This window comes from Sporothrix brasiliensis (genome assembly GCF_000820605.1).
Source record: "Sporothrix brasiliensis 5110 chromosome Unknown Cont21, whole genome shotgun sequence".
NCBI classification, from domain to species: Eukaryota; Fungi; Ascomycota; class Sordariomycetes; order Ophiostomatales; family Ophiostomataceae; genus Sporothrix; species Sporothrix brasiliensis.
Genome location: NW_024467140.1, coordinates 1,496,458 through 1,517,872, shown reverse-complemented (window position 1 = coordinate 1,517,872; position 21,415 = coordinate 1,496,458). Strand labels below are relative to the sequence as shown.

The following is a 21,415-nucleotide window of genomic DNA, read 5'->3' as shown; positions in this document are numbered from 1 at the left end:
CTGTTTCTAGATTCGAAGGGAGCCATCAGAACAAGAGTAAACTCGTCCGCGGAGATCAAATTGGAACGACAAAGAAACATGAAGCCCGTTTGTCGGTACTTTCAATAGAGTGATTTTTAAACCCTAAAGTCTACAGGTGCCTGCAGGAATCCAAACGCTCATCAAAAGCATTCATCTGTATGATGGACAAAACATCGGGCAATGTGGCTCGTCGAGCCTTTCGCCGCGTGGCCCGAGGCGTCCAGGCCGCCACTCGGAAGATGTTGTTTTGGCGACCGAGGAAGAGTAATATTATCAACAACAATAACAACAACAACAACAAAAGCAACAAGAAGAAGAACAACGGCGAGAACAATATCTATAACAAGAAGAACAACAGCTACAAAAACAAAAACAACGACTACAACTACAACAAAAGTAACAAGATGAAGAACAAAGGCGAGAACAACATCTATAAGAACAATAAGAACAACTACTACAACAAGAGCAACTACAACAACTACAACAACTACCACGACTACTACCACAACAACTACTACCACAACAACCACAACAACTACGGCAGAAGACTCCAATACAACCGCACGATGAGCCGGATGCATCGCAACAACTACTTCGCCGGCATTGCCGCGCGAGCCGGTCTCCCCCCCGACCTCCAACCACCGGCGCAACAACACCTGCGACGACCGGCACCGGCCGCCAAGCAGGCCAAGCAGGCCAAGCAGGCCAAGCAGGCCAAGAAGGGCAAGGAACGGAAGCCCCGGCCGATCCGGGCCATCTACAGCCCTGCCACGGGCCAACTCCTGGCCCCGGAGCCTCGGCAAGCCTACCTCGCATGGTACGACGAGGATTTGGAGCACGCGAGGGTCGTACGTCCGGCACGGCCGGAGCCAGCAAGACAGGCACGGCCAGCACGACCGGTGCGACCGGTGCGACCGGCGCGACCGGCGCGACCGGCGCAATCTCCGTCTGCGGCTCTGGCACCGCGGGCCCCTCTCCCCAGGGTCCTTCCGAACCGCTTGGAGGCCCACAATGGGAACAAGAACAGGCGCAGTGCCGTGCCAGTGGCTGACGGCGCGGTGGACGCGGAGTCGCCATTGGACGACAGCGATGACGAGTCGGTGGTGTCAGTTCCACCCAGAATCCAGGGCCGGGCTTACTCCATCTAAGGGGATGGCGGGACATCATTGCACGTTTGGTTAGTGATTTGGAATACTTTGGAATAGAATGCAATAGAATTTACGTGAATAACTTTACGAGTTCGATGACGGTGAGTAGTGTGTTTCATGCTTTATGACTGGGCAATGTGGTAATGCAAGCATGGAGATAATCGAGATATGAGCCATTAAATAAACTATCATGACATTGTGACAAACATAAAAAACCAAATGGTATCTCGCAAAGTGAATACCCGCGGAAAGAAAGCAATGGACAGCACAACTCAATCACAACATAGAAAATCAAATCATCCATAGAGGGTCTCGTCCTCGTCAGCATCCTGACGACTGGAGCCAGGTCCATCAGCATCCCGTTGATCGTGAACTTCGGCCCCATTTCTCGCATTAGCGATTGCCGCGCGCAGCGGCGAGGTAGAAGACGACACCGCGGCGGGGCGGACCGGAAGACTAGATACATCCCCGAACGCAGGTCGGTTTTGAGACACGGTATACAGCGGCGGCTCCGTATTAGCGACATCAGGTGGCGCATCGTCGACGGTGCGGTGGCGTGCAAAGGGGGGTATGTAAGAGACTTCTTCATCTTCGTCGTATCGGGACAAGACAGGCACGCTTGGGTAGTCGTCTTCTTCGTGTTCCGGGTCGTCATCGTGAACATCAGAAGCCACATCGGATTCCTCATTCGCCAGCCCCGTGTAGGTGTTGAAAACGGGATCGCCATCGTCGTTGCTCGGCGTACGGCTCTCTCCGGGTGTCGAATCGCGCTGTGCCCGTCTCTGCGCGTCGGCCTCCTGCAAGACGTGCGTGTGGAGGGTCCGCAGCAGGTGGACCTGGTGCCGGTGCTGCATGTACTCCAGCTGGGCCAGCTGCTCTCTCTGGATAATGGCCTGTTGCGTGAGAATTTGCCGCTGGTGCTGCAGCCGTTGCTCTTGGTAGGTTTGCATCATCCTGTCTTGTTCCTGGCTCTGCCGTTGGAGCTCGAGCTGGTACTGCTGCTGTTGGTGGTAGCGTTCATACTGCTGGCGAGCCATCTCGTTCTGTTCGGCCAGGGGGGCCGGCGGTAGAGCATGCAGAGCTTCGAGCAGCGTCGAATAGGCCTCGGTACGCGCACTGTCCCGAAGCCGGGGTTCAATCAGCGATCTCGGCACGGATGTGGGCGGCGGAATGGCGAGGGCCGGCAGCGTTGGCCGAAGCGGCTGTGGCGCGACAACTTCCGTCTGGTCCAGTGATGGCAAGGACAAGTTGTATGGGATCGGAGGGCCAATGGCAGGCTGCAAACGCTGACTTGCCGGCTCGTACGGCGGCGGTGGTGCCGGCATTGACGGCGCCGATGCATGTTGCGGGTAGTTCTGCCCGAATGGTTGACGCAGACGACCGGGCTGGTTATGAATGTGATAAGCAAACGGGTCCGGCGCAGGCGGTGCAGTAAAGATGTTGCCAAAGTTGTTTCCGGTGTATGCAGCACTGTTGTATAAGCTGGGGATGTCAATGTAAACATAGCCAGGTGCGTGGGAGCCACGATTGGTGTCCCTGTTGCCACTGTTGCTGTTGCCGTTACTGTTACTATTCCTGCTATCACCATGGTTGTTGTTGTTGCTATTTCTGCTGCTATTCCCGCCGCCGTTGTCGTTCGCTCCAGTGCTGTTCGCAGCCGGGCCCTGAACTCCGGCCGATGCTGTACCTTCGGCCGTTGCTCGGGCCGGGGGGTGAGATTGGTGGTGGCTGTAGTAAGGCGTACCACGGGAAGGCCGCAGACGAGCAGCCAGCTCCCGTCGGCGTTGCTGTTGCTCACGATGATACAAAAGATCGGTGTGTTGCTGTACAAGATTTTCGAGGCATCGGGCGCCGTCTTCGCTCACATTCTCGTGGAAACGAGCCACAAAGTCGAGAAACTTTTCGTGCAACTTATTCTCTTCTTTCAGCAGCTCGGAGACATCCCCACAGCTGATGGTTGCCAAAGGCGGCACCCGGCGACGGGTGGGTAGTCGCCCATGGCTGGCTCTGGCCGGCCGAGGCGTAGGTCTCGAAGCGTCGGTGGACGGACCACTTGGCTGAGAGGAGTCTTTGATGACTTCCGACGCTGGTCTTGCGGAGCTGGCGTCTGCAATCGTGACCTCGGCAGGAGTGATTGGAGGATCAGTGGTTGAGGAGCGTTGCTGAGTTCGGTCAGTCATCACCGGCGAAGCCGACGTCGAGTTCGTAGAGGGAGTGCGGTCTTCTTGGGCGTCTGCATCATCTACATCATCTGCATCATCTGCATCATCTACATCGCTTTTATTGTTAGTGTGAGTTCTGGTAATAGAAAACAGGTTCGTCCGGCTCAAAATCTTGGTACGGCGCTTCATGTGATGACTGACCCGACGACGGCTGTGGCACATGCGGCGATGCGTTCGGCGGATACGCGGTGACTGGATCCATGCCCTCGTCCGCACCGCCAATGTTTTCCGCAAGTAGCAAAGGAGATAGACCAAAGAGCTGCTGAGGCTGTGTTTGGGGCTGTGCGGTGGAAGCAGCAGGAGCGCCGTCGTCCGGCACCTCGATGCCTTGGAAGAGCCGGTCAAGACGGTGCATGGCGAAGTTCAGGGAGGACCCTCTGCGCGCAGACGGAGAAAGGGCGAGACCGGCGCCGGCTTTCTCTGCAGCTGCTCGAGTCTCCGCGGCATACACCTCCATGGCGTAGCTGACCTCGGCGCGGGTCGGGAAGACGCCAGAATATGCCAGGGCACCAGTGGCGCCGCGCTGGGCACGCACTGTGGACATTAGCTGCACACTGCGGTCCAAGAACGGCTGTGCCCTCAAAAATTCCTCGGAAATGGTGCTGGAAAGGTCTGCCAGCGTGCCGTATATCGTCCAAAAGATTTCGCGGCCCTCGGTGGTACTCCGTCTCATGCCACGGCGAAGACCAAACGCTAGCATCAGCGATGTCGGTTGGCATCCGACAAGATTGATGACGGCCATGACTTGGCTCTGGTCAGGCACTGGAAAGCTTGTGCCGGCTTCGTTGGGGTCATAGTCAAACATGTAGCAGTGGGCATGAAGCAAATGGAAAACGTCGCCCCCCGATGTTTCGGCATCCGCGCTGTGAGCTTGGCGGTACGACCATTGGTAAAAGACACATTCTGGCGGGGGGATGTGGCACATGTCCTCAAAGGTCGCCCGGAGATGGCCGAGACTGGACTGCGCGACTTGCTCAAGGTCGAGAGGCGTGGCAGCGGGGTTGCCTCTCTGGTAGGCCGTGAACTTATCTCGAACCTCCCGGCAGAACTGGAGGTCCTCGTGGACTGTCGGATACTCGAGCAGACCCAACCGCCGTTTTCCAGTGCTGGACTCGCCCGACTGCACGGAGTGTATGGAGCGCGCAGACGGGGACGGCTGCCCGGTGCTCCTGGAGTAAATGGCACTGGGGCTGTAGGCCGGATGCGTATCGCGAGGCGTTAGGGGAGACGATACGGACTGGGCATCGGATGCAGGCGTCGAGGTCGACTCGGCCGCATCCGGGGTGAAGGCCACATGTGCCATTTTTTTTCAAGACGACAGAATGTTTGGCAAGGGATGAGAACCTCTACCGTCAAGAAAGAAAGTCAGTGGCGAGATCCTGACTGTATTTAAAACAAGACGCTGTTAGGGGAGACGAGCTAGAGCGAGGCCCAAGAAGCCAACGAAGAAGCTAGAAACATCAACGCGAAAACGACTGGCTGCATGCCACGGGCACAGACAAACTAGAGGAACCAGAGACGGCGTACAAGAGACGAACGCGGTGTGGCACTGTTATGGAGCAGGGCCCTTGCAATGTGCCACGGAATGGCGGAGAATGGCGGACAGCTGCGATGTTTGGAGCGGTCGGTGGTGGTGCAGATAAAGCAATAGAGTGAAATGAGACCAGTGGCAGGGTCGAGCCAACCAATCTCGTCGATATCCGGTCGTCAAACAATCTCGGTGAACGTAGACGAGGTCGTGCAGCGGGCTCAGCAAACGCACGGCCGTTGGCAGCGTTGGGTGAGGATGTTGAAAATGAAAGGCTCGAAAGGTCAACTTGGGTCCCTGAGGAGGGGGCACGATGCTACTTATATTACGGAAGGAGGAAAAGGGAAAACAATACGAAAAAGCAAAGAAACGGGAAGGCAACAACGCGATGCGAGGGAAACGGCCATTCTACCATTCTAGGAAAGAGCGCTGGGGGCCAAAAGGTAATTACCACGTCCCGAATCGACAGAGAAGGAGCCAGTGGATGCTGTGTCGTCCACAAGGAAGGAGCGACCACGGGCGGCCACGGGCAACAACGGGCAACAACGGACAAGGAACTCAAGAACAGCAAGTGCGATGCACACATTTCTTTTGCAGAGTCCTTGTCAATATGTTGACAAAAGGAAACCGCTTGCAGATGGGGCGGGATGCGACGTGCAGCAGAGTCGGCGTACCAGGTAGCCTCATGTGCATAAAGAGAGGTGTGCCCTGTCCCTGTGTGTGGGTGGGGCCGACAGTGCGACCGCCCACGCTGCAAAGCATGTCACAACGGCCGCTGTATCTGGCCGCTCTATCTGGCCGCTCAAGCTGCTCTCTTCCGAAGATACGGTCTGGCTGATGGGCCGCTCGCAAGGTGAATTCATGGAGAATTCACGGAGCGAGGAAATAGCAAGTGGCCAGCAAGAAAGGGACAAACCCGCACGGAGAGCACAGAGAGCACAGAGAGCACAGAAAGCCCAGTTAACCAAACCCTGTGTTGAGCCCGCACTGGCGACCTCCAGGCAACTCGGACAGAGCAGTTCACCAACTATACGCCTCCTGTACACTGTACTTCTGTACGCCTCGTTCTGTGCTGCTGTGTTCTTGTGCCCTGTTCTGGGATCTCAGCACTTTTGCCTTTGATTTGACTGGCTGCTGTCTCACCGCCGTCGCCGCCCTTTGCACACCCACTCGCAATGCACCCACCCGCAAGGGTGCACAGTCGGCGAGGACATATTTTCATTCACACTCTTCCTTCTTCTTTTCGTACTTTGTTAAACGAGCTGCTTCGACGAAGCCCAGCCATCTTGTGTTAAGTCTCTCTCTCCTCGGTCGAATATTCTCCGAAACGTGGCCTAAAAATGGAAAGGATAAAAGATAAATGCAAAGGATGAAAGCAGACTACGAAAAGAGTCGTCGAAAGAAAGCGAACAGAGGATAGGGCCAAGCAACTGCGGAGTCTCTTGGGGATGCACACGGGATGTGACCAGCTTGCCGCCGTGGCTGACGATTGGCTGGCCAAAGCGAGCTCGTGAGCAGCAGGCCGCAGGTGCAAGCTGTGGGAGCTGTCGTCGGCTGAGGTAGGAGCGGCGGCTACAGCATGCAGGAAGGGAGGTTGTTGGCTGGGCCAATGCCCAAAGGGGCCTAGACCGGTGACGTACTAGCAGGAGGTGTGAAGGGCAGGTCAACTAAAAAATAAAATAAATAATTGACTAAAAAAGTGAAAAAAGAGAGACAGAGAGAGAGAGGAAAAGAGAGAGAGCCAGGAAAAAAGAGAAAACGAGAGACAGGGAACACAAAATTCAAAGATATGAACAAAGGGCATGTGCGACATATTGGCAAGTGACATGGTAGTTGATGTGTGACGGAAGAAAAGTAAAAAAAAAAAATTGTGTATGGTTCGCGCAAAGTGATAAATGAATTTCACGAGCCATCAAATACGACATTAGAGAGGCAGCGAATGAGTAAAATAGAAATTAGACGTTTTTAGACGTAATTAGATGTTCATTATCCTCTACCCTATTTATTCTGTACCACGATACACAACAGAACAATAGAAAATACGAGCAGAGGACAAGGCAAGAGACCCCGGGCCCCGTTGGTCCAGCACTTTGTGTCACCAAACCAGTCACGATTTTGCTTTGTTTCCTCCCGAGTGCAACCGTAGGACAAGTCCCTCGTTGTGGCAACGGTTCTCCCTCTTTCACACATCAGGGCGCCCCCTTTTTGTCTCTTTCTTCTATTCTTTTATCTTTGTCTTTCTTCGCTCGCTTAAATTTATCCGTCTTCTCTCATTTTTCTCCCGCACTTCTGTGCATCGCAAGTGTGTCTGTTGGGTGAACCATCTGTTGGTTCTGGTTTGTTCCGGTTTGTTCCGGTTTGTTCTGTTGTCCTGTTGTCCTGTTGTCCTGCTGTCCTGTTGTCCTGTTGTCCTGTTGTCCTGTTGTCCTGTTGTCCTGGTTTTGTGTCATTTCTCGCGGGAGTCTGCTGGCCCGCCCCATCTGGAGCCTCCTTGTTGCGTCCTTCCCGCGGAAAATACGACAGCCAACGGCCCTATCTCACGTCTCACGCAGAGCTCTTCCTTCTGAATCGGATAAACCCTACGAAAAAGAACTACATGACTATCGGAGCGACTGTTTCAACCTCGCCGCCAGAAAGGACACAAATGACCGCATATGGTTTAGCCCTGTGAGGCCCGATGCGCAATCCGTCCTTGACCATCCCCCCCCCCCCCCCAAATGTCTTCCCGTGGATGCCCTACTCCAACTTGTCATGCCTCCTTCATACCCACCACCTTCGACGTAATTTTATCGGATGCTGTTGTCCGTCAAAGAAGTGACGACTGATAACTCTCCGTCTCCACAAATCACAGCCGCGCTCGCGCTTTGGTTGTTGACGCTGGGAAGCTGGCTGAGGCGGCCAACATACGTTTAGGTGTGGGGGTACCATGTTTCTTTCAATGTGCTCTTCTGTTGTTTCTAGGCCTTCCTGGGTAGTTGTGCAGGGGTGCTACAAGCAACGACACCTAGATACTTCTTCACCGAGTTAGCACACATCCTTCGTATGGGTGTATCAAAAAGGCCTCGTCAGGAACAGTAGCATCCCCCCACTCGTTTTACAACAAGAAAGAGTCGACTTAGTCACAGTGAAACAGAAAGCAGTCCGATAACAAATGCGACAATTGTGGCTGAGAGAAGGAGGGACAAGAGAAGGAAAGAAACACCGCAAGGGACGATAGACAATGTCAGGAGGACGACGTGCGCCTTCACATGACCTCAAAAGTGCACAAATGGCTGCACAATATTCAGCACATGCAGCTAGTCTTACACTCGTGTGGGGGGCCGGTGAGAAAATGAAGAAAAGCGGTCAAAACAGACAGTGTCTAGAGTGCGAAGGCGACAGATGAATAGCTGCCATTGCCTGCCGTAATCCATGCAGACAACTTTTTTACAAAATACGACACATCCATCATTCTCTGTCTCTGTTCTTGCACTCTCTCCCTGCAGACCCATAAATTTCAGGTCATCATTTGTACTGCAGCCTTGTCAGGCCAGGCCACTCGGAAACAGGTTGGCTGTAGGGTCTCGCCAGGGCCTGGATCGTGGTCTACAGAAGCAGTCCCCAGTTGCACGGTTCAAGGCCGGTACGTCCCGCCCAAGTTGACTATGTCCAGTCCATACTAGAACGCGGGCCAGAAACCCTCAGAATGTGTTCTAGAAATCTCAGTTCACGGCTTAGATCCGACGTCATATTTTAGGCGTCGATCATTAAGTAAATGAGACTTGACCAAGATACTCTTTCGTATAAATGTGGTGTCACTGCTTTACGGCATACACGACGATTTCGTGGCCGACGCTTTTCTTCGCTGGAAATACAATAACCTTTCGGGTTGATCTGTGGCATCGATGCCACCCTTGGTCCTCAACGCCTCTATACTTCAGCTCCCAACAAGGACCATGTACTTTCCAAAGCTGCAATTTTCTGCAATTTCCAAGTGGCGGTGAGCGCCAAGTAGACCTGTAAAAACCACACCAAAACGCACCTTCTTTGAGCTGCAGCTGAACTGTCAAGTCTGGTAGCGATATTGAAATGGCTTAATGCTGGTTCAGCTTCGATTACCACATTCTGTCCTACCCAGGGGATTGTTCAGTCTCGGCAAACCATACTTATGCACTGAATCGTTCGCGCATCACTTCTAGGACCTCAAGTTTTTTAATCATTTACCTGGGATTATTGAACGTTGCCAATTATGATAGAAGTTGTCACATTTCCGTCACGCATCTCAGTTGAATCAACACAAAATATCCTCGAGTTATCGATCAAAGATCCGATGACCAAAGTACCGGGAAACATCGTACCAAGGTACTTTTGTGTCCCCTTGCCCTTGTCAACAAAATCCCAATGGTCTAAATCCCAGAAGACCCATTTAAGCGGTCCGAGGCGATTGTGGGGACGCTAAAAACGACAAAGAAACATCACGACACTCAATCTCGGGATCTTTCCGATTTCTGGAACTGCTTTCTCGGCTGTTCTTTGCAAGGCGGCGCCTATATCCGTGCAAAAGAGTATAGGACTTCAAGACAGCCAGACGGAATAAAACCAATTGTACAGAGTACCGAGTTCATAATAGAAACGGTATAACAAAATTGAATAGGAACAAAAAAAGACAAAGGGGGAAAGGCAATGCAGATGACACCATCCCTCCAATATCCCTTCCTGCAACTCATGAATACGAGATGCATTTTAAGGGATAGTGTGAGCTGCAGGTGAAAACGAATCACACAGAGGCCATCTGGGAAAAACAAAAGAATGGGAGCGAAGCAAGTCGAACCGCTGTTCTTAAACGTTGAGGGCAACCAAATAGAAGGACGATCCGTCTCGTCACATCATAGCTCCATAATTTCCTCTTGCCTCCCTTTGCTCTAGCCTTTTTCCTTCTCAGCCCTCCTCCACACGGAATCTTTCCCTGTCGGATCCACACACATCGACTCCACTGCTCCCACCTCCCTCGCGTCCTTGAGACTCGTCTTCTTTTGGTTGCTCAGCTTCACCGGTCTTCCCTTTCTTCCCAGTCTTCCCAGCTCTCGACAAAAAATAAATCAGCCTCGTTAATACTTGCCCTTTTTGAGAAGTTAAAATTCGTTCAGCTGTAGAAGCCTGGTCACTGTGAGGGGGATTCCCAAAGTTGTTGCCCCCCGCTATCCTGTTGCCGCCGTTCCCTTCACGCATTTGCACTTTTGGAAATACTCGAGATGCATTCGTTCTCATTTGAGACATATATGTTTTCATGCTCCCTCGGTTTGATGCATCCAAAACCGTTGTCTATGCTCTTCATATTTTCCCTCTGTATTTGTGCTCGGGTTTCTCGTATGGCATTCGTTGCAGCGACAAAGCATGCAAGTGAACGTCTGGCCGTGACGTGAGTTGCGGCTTCACCGCCTTGAGCTACCCACCGCCTCGTACTCTCCCCCCTTGCGTCTTGCTGGCCCGTATTGAACACCATTGCAAACTGCCAGTTTGTCCTTATTAGTCCTCTCCGTAGAACATGTCTCCGAGACATGTTGACATCGACTTTGCCCTGTTTGGATGTAAATTTCTTCCGACCCATGCCGGGCCCGGTCTCTTCCCACCATTCACCTCGTCTCATGTCGATTCGGCGACATCCTCTTTCCATGTCCACGCCCCCCTCTTTCGTCTGCTTTGCCGAAAAGGTCTCCACGGTAGGACACAGAATAGGAAGTCGCCGACATCATTGGTGGCCTGACGCTCGTAGCTGTTGGTGATGGACAATCTTTCCCTTATCTACATGCTGTGTGAGACAACAGACTGAGCTGTCGTCACACACCTCTCAGAAGAGGAAAGAAGGGAGTCGACTGGAGAAAAGTATGCATGGCAAGTGACCGTATGACCTGGCCAGTTCGAAGCAACCATGTCCAAACGCAGTACCAGATCACTGTTTTGTTTCAGGTGTCTGGTTCACCACGACTTGCTCGCGTCAATGGTGTCATAGTATCTGAGAGGACCAGCTGCATGGGAACCACTGCCAACACGAAAAGGGCCGTATTCTGGCGCTTCTGGCATGGCCCGGTCTACTTCCTACGTTTTTGTTCTGGGGCACAGCTCCAGGTTGTTTTACTTTCTTTGCTTGCTTAGTCTGGCTGTTTCTCATCTGGACATGGCCATGACGCCAGGGAGACCAGCCAGCCAGCCATCGGAATGTCCCCGCCGTTGACCACGCGGCGAAGTAAGCCAGAATGGTTTATTTTGTCTCAAAGACCATCATTTGAGCGCACTTGGCATATTGTACGGTGCATTTCGTCCTCGGAGAACACGTTTTAGGAAAAGGCTACGGAATAGGAAGTGCAGTCTCTCAGTCCCTTGCGCCTTCCGGATTTTGACCATTCTCAATTCCGTATTGATGTTCCTATTGGCATCCACGAGTTCACCAGGCTCGCACTTTCCATCTACGTCGTATGCACCTTCCTCATCCTCATGCTCTCCTTCTGAGCATTCTTCGCACCTTCCTTTCTCCCGTCGTCCATCGACCGTTGCCCTTTTGGAATATCATAAGAAATAGCATCCCGATTCTCACTCCTCTCCTGAGTTGCTCCGTTCTCAAGTTTGCATATGCTCCGCTGGTCCCGCGACACTCGTATATTGCTCTGTTACTCCTCCCAAAACTCATCCATTGTGACGAGCAGTTTGATACCGCCAGGCATTTTACCCCTTTGTCCCTGCGTCTTTCTACCAGACGTTGGCACCATTCCACACAAAGCCGGTAGTTACTTGCAGGGTTACACTGCCATTCCTTGCAAGGACTCCGCCTTTCTCCAAGTTGCATCGACCTTCAATCGCCTGTTAGCCCACGATACTCCCTGCTGAGCCCGTCTTTCTCCGTCCGTGCAGACCAGGGTTCCAGCAGCAGTTCATGACAAGAAATACGGCCGGAAACGACAAACGTTGAGCTGACACTCCATCTCCCGTCGTATTTTTGTGCATCAGCTCTGAGCCATGGCTGTCCCATCGTGGAACGACCGTGTGCAAGCCAACAGGTCCGATCATGATTGTCCTTTCGGCGAGGATAGTCTCGGTCAGAGCTTGCAATATCGGCCCCATCGTCCTCTGCCTCAATCTTCCGCGTCGAATATTTTCCCCAAACGCAACACATCCGCCAATGGCACTCGCACTGCCGTCCTTCCCATGTACCAGAGCCAGACGAGCCGAGGCGTGCCCATACCACTGCCTCGTGCCGTCCTCGACGCCGCGTACCCAGACAACCCCGACATTGTTGATGCTCATTGCCGCCTCCGCTTGAACGGCGATGCACCACGATGGGGCATTACTGCCAAGGAGACAAGCCAATTCATGTCAGGCTGGGACCAGGAGCAGTTTACGGTTAACCTTTTGCCTATACATGACGGAAGCAGAGAACCGCCACCACCATCCACGTCGTCGGAGTCTGATACTGCGCCAGGTGGAGAGATACGGCGCCCTGAGGGAAGTCGTATTTCCCAGGTGCCGGAGCACGCATCTGGCCAGAACGCGTCGACACCGGCAAGTCGGATGTTTGGCTCCGACGCCGATGGTTCTTCTGCCCCTGCTCTCGGCTCGACGAACACTGCCGATTTCAGGTCATCAAGTGCCCCTGATGTTCTCCTGATGACTCCTGTCGAAGGCGAAGATGGCGAGCTGGATAACGTGTACAGCGACGGCTCCATGGCTTTTACACTTGCCGCTGCCCCATCATCGCCTCCGCAGACGGTGCCCGCCGTCGATTCCACCTCTCAGCATGCCATCAACCCGGATGACAATATTTCGTCGTCGTCACATTTAGAGAAGGCGACGCCGCAAGTCTACAATGCTGAGACAGAAACGGCCATTGAAACCGCAGTCCGGCTAATTGCCAAAGCCCGTGCAGCTGCCGCTACGAGATACGATCGGGCAAAGGCAGCGAATGACTGTGCGGTATCTGCAACTGCCCAGATCGAGGAGATCAAGCTGCCCGTCAAGCCTTCGCAGCTATCACCATCTGCGCCCACCGTTATGATTGCGTCGTCTTCCTCTTCCTCTTCATCGTCTTTTGCCTCCGTCTTGACCGCAGCTGGTGGTAAAGCGGACGACATCTTTTTTCACAAGATGGGCGAAGACGCACATAGAGATTACCGCCTCTATACGAACGACGCGCACAGCGACAGCGACAGTGGTAGCGACAGTGAAGAAGAACTGGAGGCTTTGTTGATGCAGCTGAGTGACGGCGGTGGTGATGACAGCAAGAGCACAGCCAGCAGTACCGTCACAATCACTCAAGAAACAGCGGACGCCCGAGCGGCGGCAAGGACAGTAGCTGCTGCTGCCGCCGCGTCAGTGAGCTTTCCTGAGTCCAAGTACTTTTTTTTACAACAAGACGTTCAAATCACCGCCAACGCTCCGTCCGAGGCTTCGTCAGAAACTGTCACGGTGGGGCCATCTACACCTCCCCTGGCACAATCGGATCTGCAACCACCGCCGCGACCGTCCCTGATCTTGCTTGCCGATGACGGTGAGACGTTCCCTCTAAGCGAGGGGACTGAAGAAGACCACATCCAAGCGATCCTGCGGTGCGAAGAGGAGCGCGCGACGGGTATCCAGCTGAACCGTGACCCGGTACACTTTGCAATGCGCCCGCCAGAGACTGGCGTGAGAGCAGCCCAAGTCCCTTTCCCCTACAATCTCGGACCATCGTGCAGCTGGGCACCGTACTTCTTTTATGGCAAGCCCGCTGCAGGGATGTTCATACCTACCACGACGCATGTGGGAGGGAACGGCACGGGTACGAGAGATCAGGATCAGGTCCCGATGCCCTACATCGAGCATACGAATCTCTCAGACTCGCCTCTTGGTATGCCTATGGGTACGCGGGTGATTAACTTCTTGCCCGACTTTGGAACACACTCACCAGTTCGCTGCTTCCTGCACACGAGTTGCGATGGGCCGCCGCCGGCAGCTGTAGCATTACCGATGTTGGCTTCGCTGCCTTCTTTTGGAACCGCAACCACAGGAGCACGTGTGTCGACGCTGCCAACTGAGCCGCCACCATTGCAGCCTCCACCTCGGCTTAGTCAGTGGAATCAGACGCGCCGCCCGACAAATCGCGAGAGCCATGACGCACGTTCGCCCACGGATAATGGCTGCGAAGACAACAGCCGTGCCACCAGCTTGGCCATATCCGAGTATGCAATTGCCGTGGGTGCCTACAAAGAGTGGACGCACACGTGCATTGCCCTACATCAAATTGCAGGCCACGTGACGTCCTCTCACGTTGAAGCGGCGGCGACAGGGCTGGCTGATCTCGTGCGGCATCTCGTGCACAACGCGGAGAAAATGGGCCTTCTGTCACGGTCTGTCTACCAAGCTGAGCTGCCAACAACGGCAGTGGCATCGCCATCGCCCACCACACCCGTTGCAACTTGTTACAAGCAAGTCTTCTGGGCCAAGTTTGTGGCGCTTGCCTTCGCTGTGTTCAGCGAGCACGCTCTACGCATGGATCTGGCCGAGGGAGCCAGTGACTGGGCAAAGACGGTTCCTGAATCTGTCACCGTCGAGGCACTGACGATTCCGGACCGGACCCAGACGCCGATACCGACGCCTCTCACAGGCCGCACCTACCGTTTGGAGAGCTGCGAGAGTCCCGCCAACATGACCCCGGAGTTCTGGTGGCGGCACGGTCGGCAGCTCGACCTGGAGTGGGAGACCTTTTTACACGACTGCAAGACGAAACAGTCCCAGCCACGTGTCTACAATGACGATGAGGCCGAGAAGCCATACGAGCCCGTTCCGGCAAGCGCCCGGCTGCCCGGCGAGGAAGACGAGGCTCAGTATGCCGAGTACGATGTGTACAAAGACTTTGGCAACCACGACGGCATACACTCAAAGTACGATACGGCCGAGGGCCAGAACGGTCGCACAAATGGGGATGGCGCTCAAAACGATACGACGCTCAACGAAAACGACATCGTCCCCAACCCCGAAACGGAGAAAGACCACATTGACGGGGACAAAAACACCCGACAAAGTGGCGGTGTGCCCGTCAACGGTACAATTCAAGAGCAACTCGTGGCCTCTCCCAGCAACCTCAATCTCATAGCGCAGTTCACAGCCGTGCGCCTCCGAGGCGGCCTACGCACTCTCGCCAATGTGATCTACGGCGGCGGTGATGACAGTTGTGGCAGGCACCCCATCCGGCCAGATGCCGATACGGTTCTCGCGCGTGCGCAGTTTGACATGCTGCAGGCCATGGCTGACGACACAGTCGAGAGCTACGCGCGAATTCTGCACTGGCGCCCACGCGAAGGCCCGCCGTCTCACAAAGGCATTCGGGCTACGAGGCAGAAGCTGGCCCGCACGTACCGCCATCCTCTGGAGCTGTACAGTTTGGTGATGTAAGATCTTGGGACTCGTTTCGAAGGGGCAAGTGTTGTCGACTTCCTTTGGCGCATTTTTCACATGACTGTATTTCTTATGACGTTTTATGCTGTTCTACGACATTCTATATTGTTCATTTATGTGCCCATACGCTTACACAGTTACACACTTTCTATGCGTAGTAATATTTCACTTAATATCGTTCCAATAGGACGTCATTGTCCATCACCGTCTCCAGCCTTCGCAGAACAGCAGTTGGTGACTGTTCCCTCGTATCCAGGGTTCACGTCTTTACGTGCGTCGATGAATGAGCATACGAGCAACGGGCAAGTCTTTTTTTGTTTGCGTCGTCACCTCGGAGAAAAACAGTGCGACCATCGAATCACATCCGGCCGTCTTGTGACCATATTTTTTTTCGATCGCGATGCAAGTCGGGCGGCCAATCAGAGTGCAAGGGCTTATAAATAAATTTCCTATTTGGGAAACCCCGCTTACAGGGGGACGTCACATCATCCAGTCATGAAACGTCTCTGTGCTCGTCACGACGGACCAAACCAGAGTATTGCGAGTAATGTTGCTGTTGGTTTATTCATTTTACTCGTCATTTTTGTTTCCATTGGGTTCTGGTGTCGTTTGCGTGCGTGGCCGTCCTCGTTTCTGATTCGCGCTTTTCTCCGTATCATCTCGGCGCTTAAAATGGAAGAAAGATTGTGTTGCGTGTAAAGTAAAATAAATCGCAGCTTCTTTCTGTAGTAGCCTTTTGTTTAAGCATGAAATCGAAGATACTAGGAAGCACAAAATAAGAAAGAACAACGGAGAGTGAAATGGCGACCTGAGATGCGATGGAAGATAGTGATCTACAGAGTCCCTCGACAGGTGCGTATGTCGGGAAACAAGATGGGGTATCGCAGACGTCTACATGTCTACATGTATAATGATCATATCAGATATTAAAGCATGGGTGAGGATTCAAGTATGTGCATTCGTACGTCATGTCGAAAGGTCTCTGCTCAAATGTTGTATGTCGTCACGAGCGCCCAAATTAGCTGCATCGAGGAGCCAGTGCGATGCTCAAATGTTGTATGTCGTCACGAGCGCCCAAATTAGCTGCATCGAGGAGCCAGTGCGATCAGTAACGAATCTGGAGGCCATGATGACGCCGATGTCCTTACACACGTCCCTGTCATGAGGCACCGTTTTGGTTCTGTCTGCTTCTAGTGCAGAGAGATGACGATGCATCGTCATCGGCATCGTCATTGCTTTGGTTTTGGGACGCTGGCATGCATCATAAGCTAGATGTACGTACCGAGGGCGATGAGTTGACGCCCTCGTCTTTTGTCTATATAAAGCCGGCCTCGTTCCCTCCCAAGGTGCGTCTTCTTCTCTTCCTTCTCTCCCAAGGAAACAAAAAGTTGATCGTCTCGTTCCAAGTTCGTCTGCTACTCTCTTACTGACTTACTTGTTCAAACCCTTGACACCTGACTTTGGTTTTTCTTACAACCCTTCAACCCTACAACCCTACAACCCTACAAATCACACAACTTTCAAAATGCACTTCCCTTCGCGCCTTTTTGGCAAGAAAGAGAAGGCGGCGAGAAGCAGCCACCGTGGACCCCTCCACATCAACTTCTCTGGCCACGGCTCCGAGGTCGGCGGCGACGAGGCCACGCCTCAGACCAGCGAGGGCAGCAGCGCGAGCATCCTCTCCCGCCCAGATGTCATTCTGGCGCAGATGCTCGTCATGCCCTTTGCTCACCAGGCTCCTGAGGTGCCTCAGGCGCCTGCCCAGCCCATGACGCCCGTCGTGTCTGGCTCAGTCAGCAGCGACGAGGCGCAGGAGCACGATGCTGCTGTGGACGGCTACTTCTATGTCCACAACGCGCGCGCCTTCCGCTCCATGATGGAGCTGCGCGCGCAGCAGATTCGTGATTACGAGGACCAGCACAGCGTGCGTCGCACCACCAAGGGCGAGCGCCACTCTGTGGTGCCGCGCACCACTGTCAAGCCTGACCTCTTGACCATTCCAGAGGAGACGGAGCCTGAGGAGCCTGAGGCGCCCGAGGCAGATGCACATGTCGCTGACGAGGACGACGCTGCCTCGGATGCGTCTTCGGTGCTCAGCGACCTCTCCGATGGCGCGCTTGTCGCTGGCGAGGACGAGTGGGCGTACTTTGCGGCACAGGAGGGCGTCGTGCTGGCCCGCTCGCCCTCGGCCGCGTCCGCCGGCTCGCTGACCTGCTCCTCGCTGCACTCCTTCGAGTTTGGCGAGGGCTGCGTGTCGTTGCGGGCCCTCGGAGCGGTTTTTCGCCGCGGCCTGCGCGCCCTGGTCACTCGACATCACTAGTCGCTTGGAGCAAGAAAAGGCCCAAGCGGAAAAAAGTTGACGTCGAGACAAAAAAAATATAAAAAAAAAACTTCTTAAAAAAAACATAAAACCTCCCAACGGACAAAATAAACAGTGGCATCCTCATCCGGGTCCCACAATGCCAAAAACAATAAAAAATCTACAATATATCACAAAAAAAGGGAAATTTAGGTTGTGTTTTGGATGGCTTTCGATTTTTTGGATTGTGGATCTTGTCTTCTGGTCTTCTGGTTTCTGGTTTCTGGTTTTCTGGTATCTGGTTTTCTGGTTTCCTTTTATATTGTTCAGTCTAGTTTGTATAACAAATTGCTTCCACTCTTTTCACTCTGCATCTGTCAATCTGAATCGTGACTATGAACTATGAACGTGTTTCTATCTTCGCAGCCATAAGACCGAACGCAAGACAACCACTTTTGAACACAACAGCGATTGCTCTCCATCTCAAGCATGCCTAGCTGGGCCTTCCATTGCTGCCGTACTGATTGCTTGCCCCACGGCAATCGTCGCAATAGCACGGATTTCCCAGCCCGACGGCTCCTTGCCGCTGCGCCTCCTCTGCCGTCGGGCCCTCCCGCACCGCCGTCCAAGCCGGTCGAGCAGTCCCAAGAAGCGACCGGCCGGGCTGGTGGGTGTATTCTCCGGCGGTGTTGTAAAACTGCGGCGTCTCGGGCGACGACGGCGACTGCGTTGGCGGCCCGGCCTGGGGCGGCGGCATGAACGGCCAGCCATCGCGCTGCATGCCGTTGCCGTACGGGCGGTCGCTTTGCACAAAGGAGGTTGCGGGCATTGCTGCCCCGGCAGCAGCAGCAGCAGGAGGAGGGTGCTCATAGGCAGCAACCGGTGGTGAATAGGCCGCAGGGCCAGGTTGGAGGAGCTGCCCGGACATGCTGTTGATGGGAGGCGAGGACAGAGAGCTTGTTGCCATGGGTGGTATTTGGGACGCCTGGGATGCTCGGGGCGCTTGGGACGCCTGGAATGTCGTCGCCTGCCCCGGCGACAAGACAAGACCGCGCGGATCGCGGTCCCAGCGCCAGCCCCGCATGCGTTGTCGCTGCTCGACCTCGTGCGCCACGCGCCGCATGGTCTGCTGCCGCACGTCCTCCTCGTAGTCCTGCATCCGCTGCTCGTTGGCCTGCCGCAGCCGGTCGTGCTGTTCCTGCAGCCGATGGGCCCGCCACGCGGCGCGGTCGTGGGCCGCGGAGCCGCTGCGACGGCGCCGGTGGCCAGCGGTGTCGGACGTGTCGCCGGGGCGCGCAAAGTCGGCATGTCCGGCCGCATGTGTCATCCCCGCAGCCACGGCACGGGTGACTGCGCTGGTTACCGCACTGCTCATGGCGGTCGCTACGTCCGTGGCAGCCGCGGTCGTGGCTGCGGTGCTCGCGCCGTCCGGCGTCGCAGTTGTTGTGGTGCCTGCCGCGTTCGCCGGAGCGAGACCGGGTGCCGCCGCCGCCGGTACTGACGTAAACGTAAAGGACCCGCCTCCCGAAAAGGAGACGGTGTTGTCGAAGCTCGAGGCAAGCGCGTCCGTTGTCAGCGGCGAGAGGGTCGACTTGGGCCCGTGGAACCAGACGTCGAGGCCGAACCGGATGACGTTGTCGTTGGGCCGCAGCTCGCGCGTCGAGTGGTTTTGCTGCCGGGCGGACCCAGACAGTGGCAGGCTGCGACCCGGCGCAGCGTCGTTCTGGGTTCGGCCACGAGCCCGTCCCGTTCTGGTCCTCTTCTGTCCCGCCGTCGATTCACCGCCGGCTCTCCGCTTTCTCTTTGGCGGAGCCGGCTGCTCCGGGCCGAGTTGAGACGCAGTGCGTATGTCGCCGTCGGCGTCGTTGCGTCGCGGGTCTGGCTGGGGCTCTGTGCGCTGTCGCTCGTCTTGTTGCCGCTCGGGTGAATGGGCAGACCGAGCATGCTGCTGTGAATCGCGTGGCCACTGTTGTTGCTGTTGTTGTTGCTGTTGTTGAGGCGGTGCATCGCTCTGTGGTGCCTGTCGACGCGGTGCTGGGAAGTTCTGTGACAAGTCCACATATCGGATCGGCCGCGGATATGGCGGCGAGAACGATGTGCCCGCCCCGTAGTCGCCGTGTGGACGCTGCCACGATGGCTCTGGCGACCTGCTGTGTCTTGCAAAACCTGGTAGTCGAAAGGATCCTCGGGTCTGCGGACCATCTTGCTGCTGGTCATTGTACAGGGCGGATGGCAGTTGTTCTCCGTCGCGATGATGGACGACATTTGGCTCTTGCTCCGGTCGAGGAGCGGCTTGCCACGGCACAAGCGACTCGATGCGCTGCTGAGGTTGCGGCCGAGCGTGCAAAGTATCCTCTGCGGGAGGAGGAGGACGATGTGGCGGCTGTACTAGGTTCGGAAACCGGATGGCTCGGTCCTCCTGCTTGACGCTGCTGGCCGCGTCGTGTTCGATTTCCTCCTTTGCCGCTCTCAGTGTCTGTTGCCATCCCGTATCCTGCCGCTGGCTGGCCAGCTCGACCTCTTGCTTGATGCTCTGCACGTCACTCGTCACCCTGCGGTCGAGCCCGTCCATCTCGACGGACCGCAGCGGGCACGCCACCGGTGTCGGCGGCCGTATGGGCGACGCATCGCCCGGAAGCGATGCCTCACTGCCTTCGGATCTCGCAGCGCTGGCCGCGGCTTCGATGCTGGCCATGCGCTCTCTCTTGACCGCACGGGGGCTCCATGGTGTATGCAGCTCGTCCATGTTTGTCTTGCCCAGCGTGTACGGCAAATCGCCCGCTCGGAAAATAGTGAATCGTGCGAAAGGCAAGACGGGTTGATGTTGGCAAAACAGACGGACCTCTCCAGCCTCGCAGCAATGTTTACTGGCTGAAAATGATGATGGTCAAACTGGAGGCCAAGTAGGATAGTTTTGTCGGATGTCGTAGAGGACCAGAACGTAGGATCATGGAAGGGCAGGGAGACACCAGCGTGCGCCAAGCAGAAGAAGAAGAAGATAAAAGAACTGACAAAGAGGAATTCCTTTCGTCGGCTCGTGTCCCTCGTCTCACGTCTCATCTTGCCCTCCGTACGTCGTAATGGCTTTCTGTTTCTGTCCTTTCCGGGCCAGCTGCGTCTGTCTTCTGCAGACTCCCGTGGAACAGCGTGCCGTCAAGTACAGGCGTTCGGCAACGTGCAGGACAAAGCTGAGAACAATGCATGCCGAAATGAGCACGTAGGACATGGTTGCTTTTTTCTGCCCAGCGCCCAAGCAGTAGCAGCAAAACAGCGGTGACCTTATCCGCTGCAGCTGCGGCAACCCCCCAAGCAAAGCAAAAAATAAAAAATAAAAACAAATACATAGAAAGAAAAGAGAAGAGAAAAGAGGTGCTCGGCACGAACAAATCAAGTCAGTCGTCACAGCGCCACCAAACAAAACGGTGCCCACTCACATCGCCTCGCAGCCGTCGAGAGCAGTGTCGAGTGCATGAGCGGATACGAAAAGAACGGCTGCCTGCAGCTGCACAGTCGTATTGTCTGTTGGTGCAGTGTGGCGTTACACACACAAGAGAGAGTGGGAAATACGGCAAACGAGCAAACGAGGCGAGTGGGGGCATCGGAACACAAGAGGGGAGGGGAGGCAGAGATGCAGCTGCAGGAAAGCACATTCGAGAGGGCGTGAGGTGTGAGGCGTGAGGCGTGAGGAGTGGGAGGGGTAGGAAGAGGAAGGATTTGGGAACGAGTGATGAGAAACGACTCTGTAACGTGCTGCAGTGGAAATAGCGTTGGACGCTATACAGATGCATGACAA

The 21,415-nt window shown here is 54.9% G+C and overlaps 5 protein-coding genes across 5 annotated transcripts; 3 read left to right on the top strand and 2 right to left on the bottom strand.

Moving 5' to 3' along the window:
* Positions 1-182: 182 nt before the first annotated feature.
* On the top strand, positions 183-1,169 carry SPBR_05166 (uncharacterized protein; the record flags this gene model as incomplete). Its single annotated transcript, XM_040763443.1, has 1 exon — positions 183-1,169. One exon carries the CDS (start codon positions 183-185, stop codon positions 1,167-1,169), a length of 987 nt encoding a protein of 328 aa, XP_040615468.1.
* A 296-nt stretch (positions 1,170-1,465) lies between these two features.
* On the bottom strand, positions 1,466-4,694 carry SPBR_04613 (uncharacterized protein; the record flags this gene model as incomplete). The annotated part of the gene is made up of 2 exons (XM_040762890.1): positions 1,466-3,438; positions 3,533-4,694. 2 exons carry the CDS (start codon positions 4,692-4,694, stop codon positions 1,466-1,468), a joined length of 3,135 nt encoding a protein of 1,044 aa, XP_040615467.1.
* Positions 4,695-12,098: 7,404 nt separating this feature from the next.
* SPBR_04617 (uncharacterized protein) lies at positions 12,099-15,320 on the top strand (the record flags this gene model as incomplete). The annotated part of the gene is made up of 1 exon (XM_040762894.1): positions 12,099-15,320. One exon carries the CDS (start codon positions 12,099-12,101, stop codon positions 15,318-15,320), a length of 3,222 nt encoding a protein of 1,073 aa, XP_040615466.1.
* A 1,528-nt stretch (positions 15,321-16,848) lies between these two features.
* On the top strand, positions 16,849-17,643 carry SPBR_05257 (uncharacterized protein; the record flags this gene model as incomplete). The annotated part of the gene is made up of 1 exon (XM_040763534.1): positions 16,849-17,643. One exon carries the CDS (start codon positions 16,849-16,851, stop codon positions 17,641-17,643), a length of 795 nt encoding a protein of 264 aa, XP_040615465.1.
* A 472-nt stretch (positions 17,644-18,115) lies between these two features.
* Positions 18,116-20,368, bottom strand: SPBR_04738 (uncharacterized protein; the record flags this gene model as incomplete). Its single annotated transcript, XM_040763015.1, has 1 exon — positions 18,116-20,368. The coding sequence occupies one exon, from the start codon at positions 20,366-20,368 to the stop codon at positions 18,116-18,118; it is 2,253 nt and encodes a 750-aa protein (XP_040615464.1).
* Between the last annotated feature and the right edge of the window lie 1,047 nt (positions 20,369-21,415).